This window comes from Lontra canadensis, unplaced genomic scaffold (genome assembly GCF_010015895.1).
Source record: "Lontra canadensis isolate GAN:19392208 unplaced genomic scaffold, GSC_riverotter_1.0 scaffold47, whole genome shotgun sequence".
Classification (NCBI taxonomy): Eukaryota; Metazoa; Chordata; class Mammalia; order Carnivora; family Mustelidae; genus Lontra; species Lontra canadensis.
Window position 1 is genome coordinate 5,697,463 of NW_022631041.1, and position 15,901 is coordinate 5,713,363.

Genomic DNA, 15,901 nt, shown 5'->3' on the forward strand with positions numbered 1-15,901 from the left:
CCGAATTGTGTGTCTACAATTTGGACTTGGATCTAGTAGGTATGGACCTTTCCACAAACAGATAGCTAAAGTTTGGGTTTATTTATGCCTTTCACTTTTATCTAGTAGATCTAGTGATTTCCATCCAGCAGGGGTGCAAGTGTAACTTTGCGTACCTTAGCTAGGAGAGCTTCATAACTCCAAATCAGACCAGTGAAATCTGTGTGAGGAGGTAAACTGCTTGAAAACCTCAATGTGTGTCTACAACCTTTTTGTCAAAAGGCAAACCAGATACAGGAAGGGGAAATTCTATCTAACTAATCCACTCACTTTAACTTCTTTCTGGAATTAAATGAATAAATCTTTCAGGGATTGAAAGATATTTAGACTGTAGGGTGGAAAAATCAGTAGATGCCATCATTTTATATTTTTAGGAGAGCTTAACATAGACTATTCCTCAATTTCAGTCATGGTATGACCTGATGACAGGATATTATAAAGGATGAAAGTAGTGGTATGCTGAAGGCAGCTCATAGAAGCAAGTTGTTAAATTTCCAGGAATTTTGCAAACGAATTGACATAAATTTTGCAAGCCAGTTGACGGCTTGTTGAATTGGCCATTGTAGGAGTATTTACATTAAAGAAATCGGCAAATACAACGTATACTTCACAAACCAATCTTGTCCCCCACCCCCAGACAAACCGAGTATTGAGTATTTATCAGGATATCGCTGGATAAAAGTTTGGTTTAGAAATACCGACCAAAGAGCAGGACCAAAGGGATAAATGCTGAACAATTAAAAATAGATGGCTTCCTCAGAGTTAGATGTTGGTACTAATCTTTTGTTTTTTTTTTTTAAGATTTTATTTATTTATTTGACAGAGAGAGAGACAGCGGAAGAGGGAACACAGGCACGGGGAGTGGGAGAGGGAGAAGCAGGTTTCCGGAGGAGCAGGGAGCCCAATGCAGGACTGGATCCCAGAACCCCAGGATCATGACGTGAGCTGAAGGCAGACGCTTAACGACTGAACCACCCAGGCGCTCTGGCACTAATCTTATTTAACATTTTTATAAACTCCCTGGAAAGAGGTAATACACAGAGAAACGTCCATATTTTTCCGATGACACTGAATGTTCCCGTAGTTTAGCCATAAACCCAGAGCTCTTAGTAAGACTGTATATTGGCTGAATAATTATCTTAATAAGGCAAGAAAAGACAATTTTGGAAATTTTCTTAAAATAATCTTGTTTGATGATAAATTCTAATGTGATGACCTATAAACGGAATTTAGGGATTTCTGTAGACTTTTTCCTATGTTCGTTAGTATAATTTGTTAGCCTTGATAAAAAGGCAACAAAATAGAATAACTGTCCCACTCTTATAAAGAAACCTTGATGTATACTTATTGCAGTTTTTGGCTGACATGTTTCAAGGATAGTGTAATGGAACTGGAAAAGTTTCAGAGAAAAGGGTGTAACTTGGTCGGGGGATTATGAGAACCTCACATGAGGCTAAGATTATATTAACTAGCAAATCCTGAAAGGTTTTGAGTAAGGTAAATATAGATGGATTTAGTAAATCCTGAAAGAAGAGAACTACAGAGTACCCCTTTGATGTTTGAAATAAGAATTTGTAGAAGAAATAAAAAAGAAACACATTATTTCTCAAGGAAGAGAAGTAATGATAGCAAAATGATAGTAATGATTTAGACTTTGTCCATTTAAAAAAATCATTACATTTACATAATTTTTAAGGTTTTATTTATTTATTTGAGAGAAAGTGAGAGCATGAGCCGGTGGAGCAGAGGGAGAAGGAGAGAGAATTTGAAGCAGACTCGCCTGAGGGAGGAGCCCAACCAGGGCTCAGTCTCCACCACCCTGAGATCATGACCTGAGCAGAAACCAAGAGGTGGATGCTTAAAGGCCTGAGCCTCCCTGGTGCCCCTCCATTTACATACTTTTAATGTGCAAAATTTGCCATATCTTTCTTATGATCAGTAACCTCCCTTATTAATTGGGCTCAATCAATGAAAGGAAGAGTGTGAAGTTCCCTCTCAATTTCAGTTGAGAAAACCCTTAACTTGAATTTTTTGTTGTTGTTGTTATTGTTTTAAGGCAAACTTATTAAAGCAAAGAAATGGAAAGGCCATTATAATTGTTTCCTCTCACTGATGAGTCCCCCAGGTGGGATGTGTTCCCAAAATACAACAGTTTTGCATTTTTTTTTAAGGTTTTATTTATTTATTTGACTGAGAGAGACACAGCGAGAGAGGGAATACAGCAGAGGGAGTGGGAGAGGGAGAAGCAGGCTCCCCGCGGAGCACGGAGCCAGATGTGGGACTTGATTCCAGGACTCTAGGATCATGACCTGAGTGCAAGGCAGATGCTTTACAACTGAGCCACCCAGACACCCCACAGTTTTCCATTTTATAAAGAACTTTAGTTGATTTCATTTCATTGCCCTAGTTAGAACTCACATCTTGGTTAATCCTCAATTTCATTAAAAAAAAAAGAATCAAGTGTCTTAAGAATGAATTAGGCAAAGGGAAATAGATAATTGATCACACTATTATAGGGGAAAAAATTCTCCACAATAGAGGGTGGACTATTTGGGTGTGACCAAAATCGGGCAACATGCCTAATTATGATGAAACAGACAAGTAAATGCTTTTCAAAAAATAAAGTAAGGCTGTGTGTGATGTTAGTAATACAAACTTCAGAAAAAAAGATTTTCATGCTTAAGGTATTAAATAAGTTAGATTATTGTTTCATAATATATATATAATAGCTTTTAATATTTAGAGTGGAATGTCTAGGATAATCTAAAAAGTGAACACTGTGGCAAATGCACTAAATATATTGCAGTTAATTTTTCACTTTTTAATGAAATATGCCCATTCAGAAAAATGCACAAATCATAGTATACAGTGAAATTTCATCAAGTGAACACATTTATGTGCTCTAATGTACAATGTACATTGTCTAATGTCTAATGTACAATCTATTGATATATAGATGTATAGACACAAACACACATACATATACATATATACATTTGATGAGTAATCTATGGAGTGTATATTATGTATATGTATATGTATAATACATATATAAATATATATTATAAATATATAATATTTATAATATACACTCCATAGATTGATTACTCAATTGTATATACCAAGAGTATCTATATTCATATTTTTAAGAAGTTTGGGGTTGAGATTTACTTGTGGGAGGATTTAATTCAACTTTTAGGGAATGTTAGCTCCTAAAACAAATTACCATTTTTTTTTGTTGTTTTCCCATTTTGTATATTTTAAACACCTTACCACAAGGTTTCAGAGATTTCACAGTGATTTATAGGACAGGTGAGCTTACTGGAATTTAGGTAGTAGAGAGCAAGGCCTGTCCTTTGCTGGTCTCACACATAGATCCATCTATCAGATTTATTGTTCAGGGTAGCTGAGGCCACTAATTTTTTTTGTTTGTTAAAAGGAAGCTAACTTAAGGAGGAAAGCCCCACACGGCAGACATCTACCAGTCCTGCAGCAGTGCCAACAGAACGTGAGGAAGAAATCAACTTTAAAGAACAAATTTTGTTAAATTAAGTACCGTGACTAAGTACTTTAATTCCTTTTCTTATAGCCCTAAGGGATCATTTGACATTGAACCTTTTAAGTGAAGCTGGAGTTGCCTGAACTCTCTACTACCCTGGGGGGGTGCCGGCTTCACAGCCCCCGCGGGCGCCGCTGGACCCGAGGGGCCTCTCCCCTCCCTAGTACTCAGCCCCCTACAGCCATCCCCCCCTCCCCTCCCCCGCGCCCTCTCCCCTCCCTCCTCCCCCGTGACCCCTGACCCCAGCTAATCTGCATAGAGGAATGACAGGCATCCGCTGGGCAGGATCCGCCTCGCCGGCTGCGGCCGGCCGGGCTGGGAGACCCGCGCGGGGGAGAAGGTGAGGGATTCCGGAGGGCCGCTCCGCACAGCCCGTGAAATGAACGCTTGGAAACCTGCTTGCGAGCGGACCCATGACCGAAAGACCAAAGGAGCCGCGTGATCGCCAGACCTGGCCCCGCGACCCCAGGCATGGGCCAGACCTCGGTCTCCACGCTGTCCCCGCAGCCCAGCAGCGGTGAGTCCCGGGCGCACGGGGCGCCCCCGCCGCGCGGGCGCTGGGCTTGCTCAGGGCAGCTGGGACGGCCGAGGGCTCCGCGGCAGGTCGGGCTCTGCCCGAAGCCGCCAAGTCCCTCGGAGAAACCCGAGAGGTAGCGCTCCCCCAAACTCTTTGTCGCGGAGAAGTGGAATGCGTTTTGGGATCCAGCCGATTTCACCTTAAAGGCACAGGCTCCATTTTCCGCAGGAGATGCCTCGCCTGGGTGTTTATCTGAGTTTCTCCCGAGCCCGAAAGTTGTGAGAAAGGCCGTTTGCGTATTGCGGTGTTTTTAAAACGCGAAACTTAGAGAGCAAGACAGACGTGCCAACAGGTTTTTCTGTGTTTACGCTTGGCTTCCGAACAGACTAGGACTGAATTCTTTCAAGCTTGTCAACTGATTTATGGTTTGTTTTCGGAGTAGAAGTACTGATTGCTTTCTCTTATCCTGGCAGAACTCTGAATACTTAGAAACTAACTTTAAAAGGGCTTAATCGTTTCTAAAGACAATTGTTTTGTTTTTGTTAGCCACATTCGCTGTAACATTGGGGGAAACGTACCCCACAGACCCAGTTATCGAGGGCTGAAGTTCGTTTCATGGAATCGTGGGTAACGTTTCTAAGATACAGTGATCTGTTGAAAAAGTTTGTTTTCCATTTTCTTTCAAAAAGGGAAGGAAGGTAAGCTTGGCATTTCTCCAGCAGGGTAGGGATAAACAACTTTTTGGTGGCGTTACTTGTGATTGGATAATGAAATAAATGTAAACGGTCCTATTTTGATATTTTTCCACCAACATTAAAAAAAAAAACAAACCCCAAAGGGGCCTTTTACGTTATTCCTTGAGATATCTGATACACTTTTAAAATTGTGTAAACATTAACAGGATCTTATTGAAAGGAAGTGACAGGGCAGAGATGAAGGTTTTTTTAATCAGCTCCAGGATGTCTCCCAGCTAGATAGCATTCTATCATTCCAACTTACCCCCACATGGGTTTGTTTATACTGCGGAGCTCCACACCCTGGAAATCATAAGCTTTGCTGGGGCTTATTTTAATATCCACAGAGGAGCCCTCTACAAAGGAGAGAAATCAAAATCCAAAAAAAAAGATCACACCTTCCCTTCCTGTTAAGGACAAGGTTGTACAAAGCTCTAGAACGTCAGAGACTTCGTATTGATGGCTTTTGGGGATGGGATGGGCAGGGGAGGGTGTTGATTAGGATCTTAACTTTAGTAAACTATCTTGTGCAAATGAGGCTTCCTTTCCTTTGTCTTTCTCAAAAGCAGGGTGATTTCTTTCATTTTAAGCAAGAGTTAATATTTTAAATTTCTGCACTGGTAAAACAGAATTAAATCAGCGCTCAAATACAACAAGTAGAAAGTACTGCCCTGAATTTAGTTCTTTTGCTGCAAAATATTGTTAGGGTTAATATTAGAAAAGTGAATTTTGCCTTTACGAAAAGCGAGGAATATTACATAACTGATCACTAAGAAGCAGAGTAGAATCTTAGAATATGACTGTCCTAGCTCTTACCCAGTAGAGCAAAAAATGCCCAGATTGCTATAAATCCCAATAAAACGACTAATCATGTCGAGAAATTGTGCAGCTGGTTTATACAAAAATTAATTTAAACAAAAAGTTATGCTTGGTCATAAAAGATATTTGATTTGGGTTTTTGTAAAATAATCATTTTAGACTACAAGTCAGCTTGCTTTTCACTCTTGAACTTTCAGCTTAGGGCTGCATCTGTTTCTCTATGTTTTAGGAAGACCATTAAGCATTATTTCTGAAAACATGCAGTTAGAACCATTATTTCTATTTTTTAAAAACAACTTGATTGACATATAATTAATATACCATGAAATTCACCCACTAAAAATGTACAATTTATTTGTTAGTGCATTCAGTGTTGCACAACCATCAATCTCTTTTCCCAGCCTACTCAACCCCCAGCCCCAGTCCTAATGAACCACTAATCTACTTTCTAGTTTTGTAGATTTGCTATTTCTGAACATTTCATATGAATGGAAACATACATTACACACCCTTTTGTGGCTAACTTCTTTCACTATCAGGGGTCATCTGTTTTGTAGCATGGATCACCACTTCATTTCTTTTCATTGCCCAATAACATTCCCCTGTATGGACATACCACATTTTAGCTATCCATCAGTTGGTGAACATTTGGGTTATTTCTCTGTTTTGGTTCTATGAATAGTGCTGCTATGAACTTCATGTGCAAGTTATTGGTGAACATATGTTTTCATTTCTCTTTGGTATATTCTTAAGAGTGTAATTGCTGGGTCACATGGTAACTTTATGTTTGTGTTATGTTTTAAGGAACTGCCAAGTAGTTTTCCAAAGCAGCTGTACCATTTTACATTCCCTCCAGCAGTGTATGAAGGTTTCCATTTCTCCACATCCTTGCCAATACTTGTTATTTATCTTTTTGATTGTGGCCATCCTAGTAAATGTGAAGTTGTATCTCATCGTGGTTTTGATTTGCATTTTCCTAATTACTAATGACATTGGGCATCTTTTCATGTACATGTTGGCCATCTGTATGTCTTCTTTGGAAAAATGTCTATTCAGGTCCTTTGCCCAATTTTAATTGGATAATTTCACTTTCTGTTATTGAGATTAAAGACTTCTTTATGCACTGGAGATAAGTCATTACCAGATATGTGATTTACAGATACTTTCTCCCATTCTCTGGATTGTCTTTTCACTTTCTTGATATGGTTTGCCTTTCAGAATTTTGAAAAATTTTTTTAAAGATTTTATTTATTTATTTGAGAGAAAGAGATAGAGAGAGAGCATTAGACGGGAGGTCAGAGGGAGAAGCAGACTCCCCGTGGAGCTGGGAGCCTGATGTGGGACTCAATCCCAGGACTCCAGGATCATGACCTGTGCCAAAAGCAGTCGCTTAACCAACTAAGCCACCCAGGTGCCCAGAATTTTGAAATTTTTATTATTTTGTGTTTATCTTCTTTTTCTTTGTATTTTTAGTTATATCTAAGAAACCATTGTGTAACCAATGCCAAGAACAATACCAATACACCTGAGTTTTCTTCTGAGAGTTTCATAATTTTAGCTTCTACATTTAGGTCTGTGATACATTTTAAGTTAATTTTTATGTGTGGTGCTTTGTAGGGTTCCAGTTTTGTTCTTTTCCATGTGGATATCTAGCTGCCAACACTATTTATTGAAAAGATGATTCTTTCCTTTTTGAATTGTCTTGGCACCATGTCAAAAAAATCAGCTGACAGTATATGTAAGGGTTTGTTTCTGAATACTTCACTTCTGTCCCATTAGTCAATATGTCTATTAATATGCCACACTGTGTAGATTACTGTAGCTTTGTATTAAGCTTTAAAACAAAAGAGTGTGTCATCTAACTTTGTTCTTTTTTTTAAATTTTTGTTTTTTAAAGATTTTATTTTTAAGTAATCTGTGCACCCAGTAATGGGCTTGAACTCACAACCCTGAGATCAAGCTCTGTGTGCTCTACCAACTGAGCCAGCCCGGTGCCCGAACTTTGTGCTTCTTTTGCAAGATTCTTTTTGCTATTCTAGTCCTCTTGCATTTTTGTATGAATCAGTCGGCTTGTCAGTTTCTGTAAAAAAGCCAGCTGGGACTTTGATAGGGATTGTGTTGAATAACACTATTCTCCTAACAATATGAAGTATTAAAAATAAAAACAACATCAAGTCTTTCAGTCTGTGAACACAAATGTCTATTTATTTAGATCGTCTTTGATTTCTTTCCACGATGTTTTGTTGTTTTCAATGTATAAGTATTGCTTTTTCTTTTTTAAATTTATCCCTGTGTATTTTTTTTGATGCTATTATAAATGAAATTATATTCTTATTTCATTTTTAGAATGTTGCTACCTAGCATATAGATACACAAAAATAAATTTTTATATATTGATCTTATACCCTGCAAACTTGTGGAACTTATTTTTTAGTCCCAATAGTTTTTCAATGCATTCCTTAGGATTTCTATATATAAGATCTATATACAAAATCAGGTACAAATAGAGATAATTTCCCTTCTTGTTTTCCAATCTGAATGCCTTTTATCTTTTTTCCTTGTCTAATTGCCCTCACTTTTTATATACTGTCATGTTGAATGGAAGTGGCAAGAATGAACTTTTTTTTATTAAATGTTAGCAGAATGTTTAATTACATCAGTTTCCCATCAATGCACTACTCATTTAATCATGATTATATTGATCATTTTTATTTGTTTGCAGGGGGTTCTTCCACTAGGAGCTCCCATGATTCCCACTGCATTATTTTTCTTGCCAGACTTAGTTCATTTCCAGCCTAAAGAATCATCTCTTCTAGTTGGCCACCCTGAAGTTGGACTTCTAATTTCTTAACATCTGGTTCTGCTTTAAGCATACTCAGCTATTCATTTGTAATCTGTTCTGTATACTTACTATATGCTGCACTTTTAGGAATTTGCTCAAGAACATCAAGAATCTTCGTGTACAATAGTCTTAGCCTCTTGTGTGTCTCACATACAGCCAGTCCCTCAAGGCTGGTGGTCTTCTTCAGCAAAACTGCCGTGACACAGCCCAAGAGTGAATGTTCTTGTTTTCTTCCTGATCTAAGGGGGGAACAAGCAGTTTTTACCTTTTAGTGTCAAGTTGTCTGTGTTTTTCATAGATGCCTTTTTATCAGAAAGTTCCCTCCCGTTCCTAGTTTGTGAGCATCTTTGTCTTGAGGAGTCAAAGGCTTTTTTTCCCACCTTTGTTGAGATATTCATACGGTTTTTAATTCTTCATTCTACTAATATCTAATATGGTATAGTACATTAATTGATTTTCAGATGTTAAACCAAGTTTGCATTCCTGGAATAAGGCTTACATGGGTATGTTACATAATCCCTTTTAAGTATTGCTGAATTTGGTTTACTAGTATTTTAGTGAGTATTAGATCCATTATTTCTAAGCACAGGCTAAACAGATATGTCTCCAAGGAGGATGGTTTCAATACCCTCGGGCCTTGTGCCCCAAAAGCATTGAGACTTCAATATTCTGCTGACCAAGTACAAGGCATGGTAGATTGGACACAATAAATGTTTGTTGAATATATGAATCAATCAACAAATATTCTCAGTGAACAGCCTGATCACTTTAAGCCAATGGTCGTATGAATGAGGGTTATGTTTGTTTTTTACTTTAAGAATTGTCTGTTGCTCTGGCTTTCTTGTCTGAAGGGTGGTGTCTAAATCTAGTAACCATTCCTCCCATCTTCTTCAGCACCATCCTACCCCCACTGTGTCACATGGACCAACTCTTGGCTTCTTGGCCTCAATAAAAGGGTAGAGAAAGCCACTCTTTAATTTTTAGGAGACAGGGAACAAGTGAATATAGTATTCAGCATCACACCTAGGCCATGATAGAACCTGTATCTATCCGCGTTTCTGGGTTTTCATAGTTTGGTCAGGCCCAGGTCCTGCCCAGAATATTCACACATTTCTGTGTAAACCTGGTGTAGGAAGAGATCATGAAGGCAAAAATGAATAGAGTTTATTTTCCTTAATGAAAATAACATGCACATGATCAGAAGTCAAAATTTATAAAACAATTCAGGCTAAAAGTGAGTTTTTCTCCCTCCCAGACCCGCAGTCTCTTCCCAATTGTACCCTGGAATGAACAACTTTTGTTTTGTTTTGTTTTCGGAAAGTTTTCATTCAAGTATGTGTATCTTTATCAAAACACAAGCAAGACCTGTTATATACTTACTGCTCTAGAGTTTGAGTTTTTCATGTAATGTAGCTTCAAAATATTTCTGTATTGATATTTTTAATCCTATAAACAAGCAATTTTATAATATGTAGACATATCTTAATTTTTGAAAAGAGCTCTATTATGTTTTTATATTTTATGTTTGTATTTTTACATTGTTCTGGGGTTCTTTTGTGTGTGTGCTATTATGAAAAATGCTGAAATGAACATCTTTATCTAAACATCTTGAACTACATGGAACAGTAAAATCCTACCAGTGGAATTGTCAAGTCAAAAGATTTATATATTTTATTTTGATAGTCCTTGCCAAATTACTCTCAAGAGGCTGTATATCAGTATATCTGCTCAGTATATGAAAATTCCTTTTTCTGAACTCTCACCAATACTGCATGCGTATCAGGATCTCTCTTAGACCATATAGTGCTTTATGAGAAACTGAAGTCACTCCCTCTGGGTGAGGCAGCCCTGCAGGCACAGGATTTAACAAATGGAACATTAGCAGGAATTCAGTCCCAACTCATTCCCTGGCCTAGATGCCCTTGTGCAGTGAACACTGTGCACAACTATACATGACCACAATGTTATGCATAATTAATTTGAAAAAAATCCATGTCAGTCTATATGCAAAAAGGGATAGCTCACTTCGATTATGAGTGAAGTAGAACTTTTGTATTTCTTTTTCTCTGAATTGCTTATAACAAATCTTAGAGATTTTTGTGATAAGGAGATTGGTCTTATGCTTATCATGTATTAAAAATATTTTTTTCTTAAATCTGTTTGTTTTTCATAAAAACTGTTTTCATGTAGTCGAATCAATCAATTCTTTTTTTTCTTACAAACCAGAGTTAAGAATCATGTTCTCCTTTGCTGTTTATCTCATATTTGAATATTGGTTCTCTGTAACTTGTTCTGATTTAAAGTGAATGATTTAATGATACTAAGGTTTTAAGCTTCTGTATAGCAAAAAACCCATCATCAGCAAATTGAAAAAGGAAATCATAAAGTCAACAAAATATTTGCATTGTATATGGAAAATAATGATAAATATCTTAATGTACTAAGACCCTAAAAAAATCAGTAGGAAAAAAATAAAGGCTCAAATAGAAAAACAAGAAAAGAACATGAATAGGCATTTTTCAAAATATCTGATGGCTGTAATTGTGAACTCACTGTAGGTGAGGAACTATTCTAAGTACCTTGCTTGAATTAACTTTTTTTAAAGATTTTATTTACTTATTTGACAGAGAGAGAGAACACAAGTAGGCAGAGTAGCATGGCAGAGGGAGAGGCAGGCTCTCCGCTGAGCTAGGAGCCGGTTGTGGGGATCCCAGGACCCTGGGATCATAACCTGAGCAGTAGGCAGCCACTTAACCAGCTGAGCCATCCACGTGTCCTTTGAATGAACTTTTTAATCCTCACAGCATCCCTAATGGGTAACTACTATTAATATCCCCATTTTACAGATGGGGAAAACTAAAACACAAGAGTTAATTTGCCCAGTTACTCAATCAAAGAAGAGACATAATTTACCAATTGGTATATGAAATAGTTTCAGCAGTTCAATGAAAAAAAAAAAAAGATGCCGTTGATCACCTATGAATTGAACAAGGATTTAAAAGAATGATTCTCAGACAGTCGTGGTAGTTTAAATTGGCACAACCTATCAGAAGAGCAGTTTGGTAATATATATTAGACCTCTTAAAATATGCATACACTCAGACCCAGCAGTTCCACTTTTGGAAGCAGATTAAAAGGGAAATAATTACTCACCCACTGGGACAGTGTTTATTAAAAGCCAAAAATTGGAAGTAGCAGTCAAACACCAAGAAATTTTTTTCAGTTAATTGGGATACAGTTATATAATGAAATAAGCCATGTAAAATATGGGGTGCCTGGGTTGCTTAGTCGGTAAAGTGGCCAACTCTCGTCTTTTTTTAAAGATTTGTTTATTTGAGAGGGGGAGAGAGAGCATGTATATGCAGGTGCACACGCGTGGGCAGGGGCGGGGGCCGGGCAGAGGGAAAGAGAGTCTCAAGCAGAGTCCTCCATGAACAGGAGCCCATCGCAGAGGTCTTAGGACCCTGAGATCACAACCTTAGCTGAAACTATGAGTCTGACATTCAACCAACTGTGCCACACAGGCACCCCTTAAGTAGCCGACTCTTGATTTCAGCTCAGGTCATGATCTCAGGGTCCTGGGATGGAGCCCCGCATGGGCTCTGCGCTCAACAGGGAGTCTGCTTAAGGATTCTTCACTTCCTCTGCCTCTCCCCGCTACTCTCATGCACTCTTTATCTCTCAAATAAATAAATAAATAAATCTTTTAAGAAAATGGTGTAAAACATAATTTTGAAAAGTTATTTTTATAATAAATAAAAATATTAAAAGGCAGGTTTAAAATAAAAATTCTTTTTAAAAAATATGTGCATGAAGAGAAATCTAGATGGGGATGGGGAGAAAGAGAGAGAGGGGAATTTCATTGCTGAGGAGGTAGTGTGACAGTCCTGGCTTTCCTCTGCTTTGAACAGGAACATAACCAGGACTTCCACATCCTGTGTCCACCTGGACCTCCACTGGAATTAAAACCACGAGCTGAACCATAAGTATGTTAGCTTTTCTCTGGCTGTCCTCGGACTCCGTTTTAAGTTCGTTGGCTGTTTTTCAGCTGCTTTTTTTCTTGTGAATTCCATGATGAAAACAAAAATATCTGTCCTCCCATAGCCATCTTTTTGGGTTGAATTCTTTTCTTAGCCTGTTTGATCGTAACGCAAATGCAATCACTCACTTGGAGAGAAAGAAAATGAGCAAACTTTTGAACTTCATTTATTTCTCTTTGGTCCATAGCCCATCAGGTATGATCACAAGTAATATCCCCGATATTTTTAGCTTCAGTGTATTTTATCTTCAAAGTCTAAGAGGGTAACAATCAGTGGGGGAGTCAGACTTCACCTTTTGCCTACTTAATGCAGTAGGGAGAAAGATAAGAGTTCTGGGTTGTCGGTTCTCTAATTAAGTCTCTTTAACTTGAATAAAGGAAAAGTTACAACGCGTTTTCTTGTCTTGAGGGACTTCAGTGTAATAGGCTAACTGCCTGTTCTTGGGAGTAGAGATACATATTTAGTGAGGACTCAATTTATGTAAAAGTGTTCTTGAGGTAGAAATAGTCTTAAGAAAATAAACACTTCTGATCCACCCTCTATTCCACTGACATCTGAAGCAGAGGAACCCAAACCAAAAACAACAGTTTCTGTTCCCCAGAAAGGAATGGGCAAATAACATTACTTTTAAAAGTTTGGTCTGTTATCATTTATATTTGCTTACTACTCCTCCATTTATTTTGGTTTCAAGGGGCTGGGTGTTTTTGTTCATATAAAACCTGGCAAGGATGACGTTCCAGCCGTTAACACTAAGGGAATTTGGGTTGACAAAGAAGGGACTGAACTGGTGTTTTGTTTAAATAACCTGGAAGGTTGTGCTGGGATGTGCTGCGTGTATATATTCCTGCAAATCGGGCTTGCTCTATGAAGCTATATTCAAAGGAAAACGGGTGGCACCCTCGTCCAACTAAAGTGATTACGTGGAAGGTTCTGTGCTGGGCCGTGGGGGAAGATTCAAAAAGGAATCATACGCAGACCCTGCACACCGGGGCCTGTGCCTAGAAGGCTCATCCACTTGGTGGAGTCAGGCAGAAGGGAAGGTGAAAGGAAAGGGACCCCTGGAGAACTGTCAGGGAGGCCGAAAAGTACAGAAGACAGAACAAGAATTCTGGCCCACACAGGTGGTGGGAACCACTGAAGGTTTTTTACCAAACAAGAACCGATCAGAGTTTTGCCCCAGGGGGATGAATCTGCCTATCAAGTGCAGTATTGATTTCCTGGGGGAGACCCAAGGCACGACCAAGAGGTCTGGCTCAAGTAATCCAGCAAGGTGAAGTGAACACCTGATCCCAGGGATGGGGGTGGGGGCGGTGGGGGGGTTGTTATCTGCAACTCCGCCCTTGCCTTGTGCTTCCAGGCTCTTATCTGCAACTGTCTATTGGGCAGGTCTGCTTGGGTCTGTCATGGGCGTCTCACAGGTAAAAGATGTCAACAGAGGGGCGCCTGGGTGGCTCAGACGGTTAAAGCCTCTGCCTTCAGCTCAGGTCGTGATCCCCAGGTCCTGGGATCGAGCCCAACATCGGGCTCTCTGCTTAGCGGGGAGCCTGCTCTCCCCTCTCTCTGCCTGCCTCCTCTGCCTACTTGTGATCTCTTTCTGTCAAATAAATAAATAAAATCTTTAAAAAAAAAAAAAAAGAGATGTCAACAGAAGGCTGGAGTTTACCCTCCAAAACCCTTTTTCCCTTAACTTTCTGCATGTCCCCAAATGATACTTCCAGCTACTCATTCATTCTAGCCGAAAGTCGAGGAGTCCTCCTTGAGTTTTTCCTTCCCCTTCACACCAAACCATTGCATTCTGTACCTTTTCCTTTCAGAATGTATCTCCAGGACCTTCACTTCTATCTTCACAGCCACTGTCCAAACCTGACTGCTCATTGTATGGACAGCTGTAGTGGACTCAAGCTGATCTCCTGCTTCTATTCTCAGCCTTTTGCAATTCTTGTTCCACACAACTCCTAAAGTAATGTTTTAAAACATAAAGCACGTCACTTCCTTGCTCACAACCTTGGAATGAAATCCAGATTTCATACTCTGGCCCTCTAGGCCATTCCTGATCCTCTACCTTCCTTGGTCCCTGCCCCTCCCACATTGCCCAGCCCCTACCCCCACCCCCACTGCTGTGCTACAGCTTTACTCCCTGCTTCAATCATCAGGCAGACCCGGCTCATTTTTACCTTTGACCTTTGCAGTTGCTGCTCTCTCTCTCCAGGACGTAAGGGACACTCTTCCACTAGCTCTTTGCAAAGTTGATTCCTTGTCTTCCAGCATGACCTGCTTCATGGAGACCGTCCTTGTCCAGCCCTCTTCAGAGGAGCCTGTGCACCCACCCCAAGCCACAGTTCTCTGCTCTTTCATTGCACCCGTCTGTCTCTCAGGTTATCCTGTTTGTCATTGTCTGCCTTCACTAGAACCTCAGCTCCAGGAGCTAAGGGACCCTATCTTGTTCCCCACCCTGCTTTCTAATTCTGACATCTGTGCTTGACACAGCTATTTGTTGAATAAATGAGTGGCTCGGGCTGGCCAGGTCGGATGTTATTAGAGTGATACGAACTGAATGGAAAGTTAAGTAGTGTCCAAGAAGTTTACAGTTGTTTAAACTGATTGTTTAGTATTTACCTCCAGTTTCTAAATAGCATGCTTACATTGCTAATTATCAATTGTACAGCTTGACCCATTATTACTGACCTGACAGTCTGGAAACTGAAGACATAGCTTTGCTTTTCACGCCTTCTCTGATCCCTGTCTGTCCACCCATCACGCATTTCCCATCCTTCCATGTTCTCATCTTCCCAGCATTCTTGTATTGTACTTTTGATTAGAACAGTATTGTGTATAACTATGTAAAAATTGATGATAGCTAAGCCTTGTGGTAGACCATGATTACTTTTTCTTTCCTGCATGACTTTTGCTTTCCTTGCTGGTGTTTGTGTTTGCTTGCAAAGGGGCCTGAATACTCATCCCCAAATCTTTCCCCAGTTATGTAAATCTCTTCTCAGTATGTTCAAACACTTTTGTTATTCTGTCAAGTTTATCTGTAAGAAGTGAATCCAAATTGGACTGGATTTCCTCTAAGCTTGCTGCCCGCTGTTGCCCTGCATCTCTCTTCAGATCATCCTGGGGAGTCCTTCCATGTCCCTCTTGAAATGGATCTCCCAATTGCTAGATCAGAATCTTATCTTTTCTGGGTCTATTTCCAAATTTGGACAGAGCACACAGAGCTTCTTGAAAAAAGCTCATGGGGCTTGGTTTTTTTGAGACCTATTCCTAGAAGACATCTTTATTCTGGCTTTCTACTTGGTTGATAGCTTGACTGGTCATGAGGTAGCAAAGCAAACTTGCTATAATATGTAA

At 39.4% G+C, this 15,901-nt stretch overlaps 1 protein-coding gene and 1 pseudogene across 6 annotated transcripts in view; one reads left to right on the plus strand and one right to left on the minus strand.

Annotated features, from left to right (window-relative positions):
• Window positions 1–15,901, plus strand: part of PHACTR2 (phosphatase and actin regulator 2) — a 257,822-nt gene that overhangs the window by 131,162 nt on the left and 110,759 nt on the right. The window contains exon 1 of one of the 6 annotated variants that reach the window (XM_032873082.1): window positions 3,868–4,115. The exons of the other annotated variants lie outside the window; for them this stretch is intronic. Coding sequence (XP_032728973.1) covers window positions 4,070–4,115 — 46 coding nt within the window. The 5' untranslated portion in view covers window positions 3,868–4,069. Of the gene's footprint in view, window positions 1–3,867; window positions 4,116–15,901 lie in introns of those variants that run through there. 6 annotated transcript variants of the gene reach the window in all.
• LOC116876693 lies at window positions 8,377–15,305 on the minus strand (annotated as a pseudogene).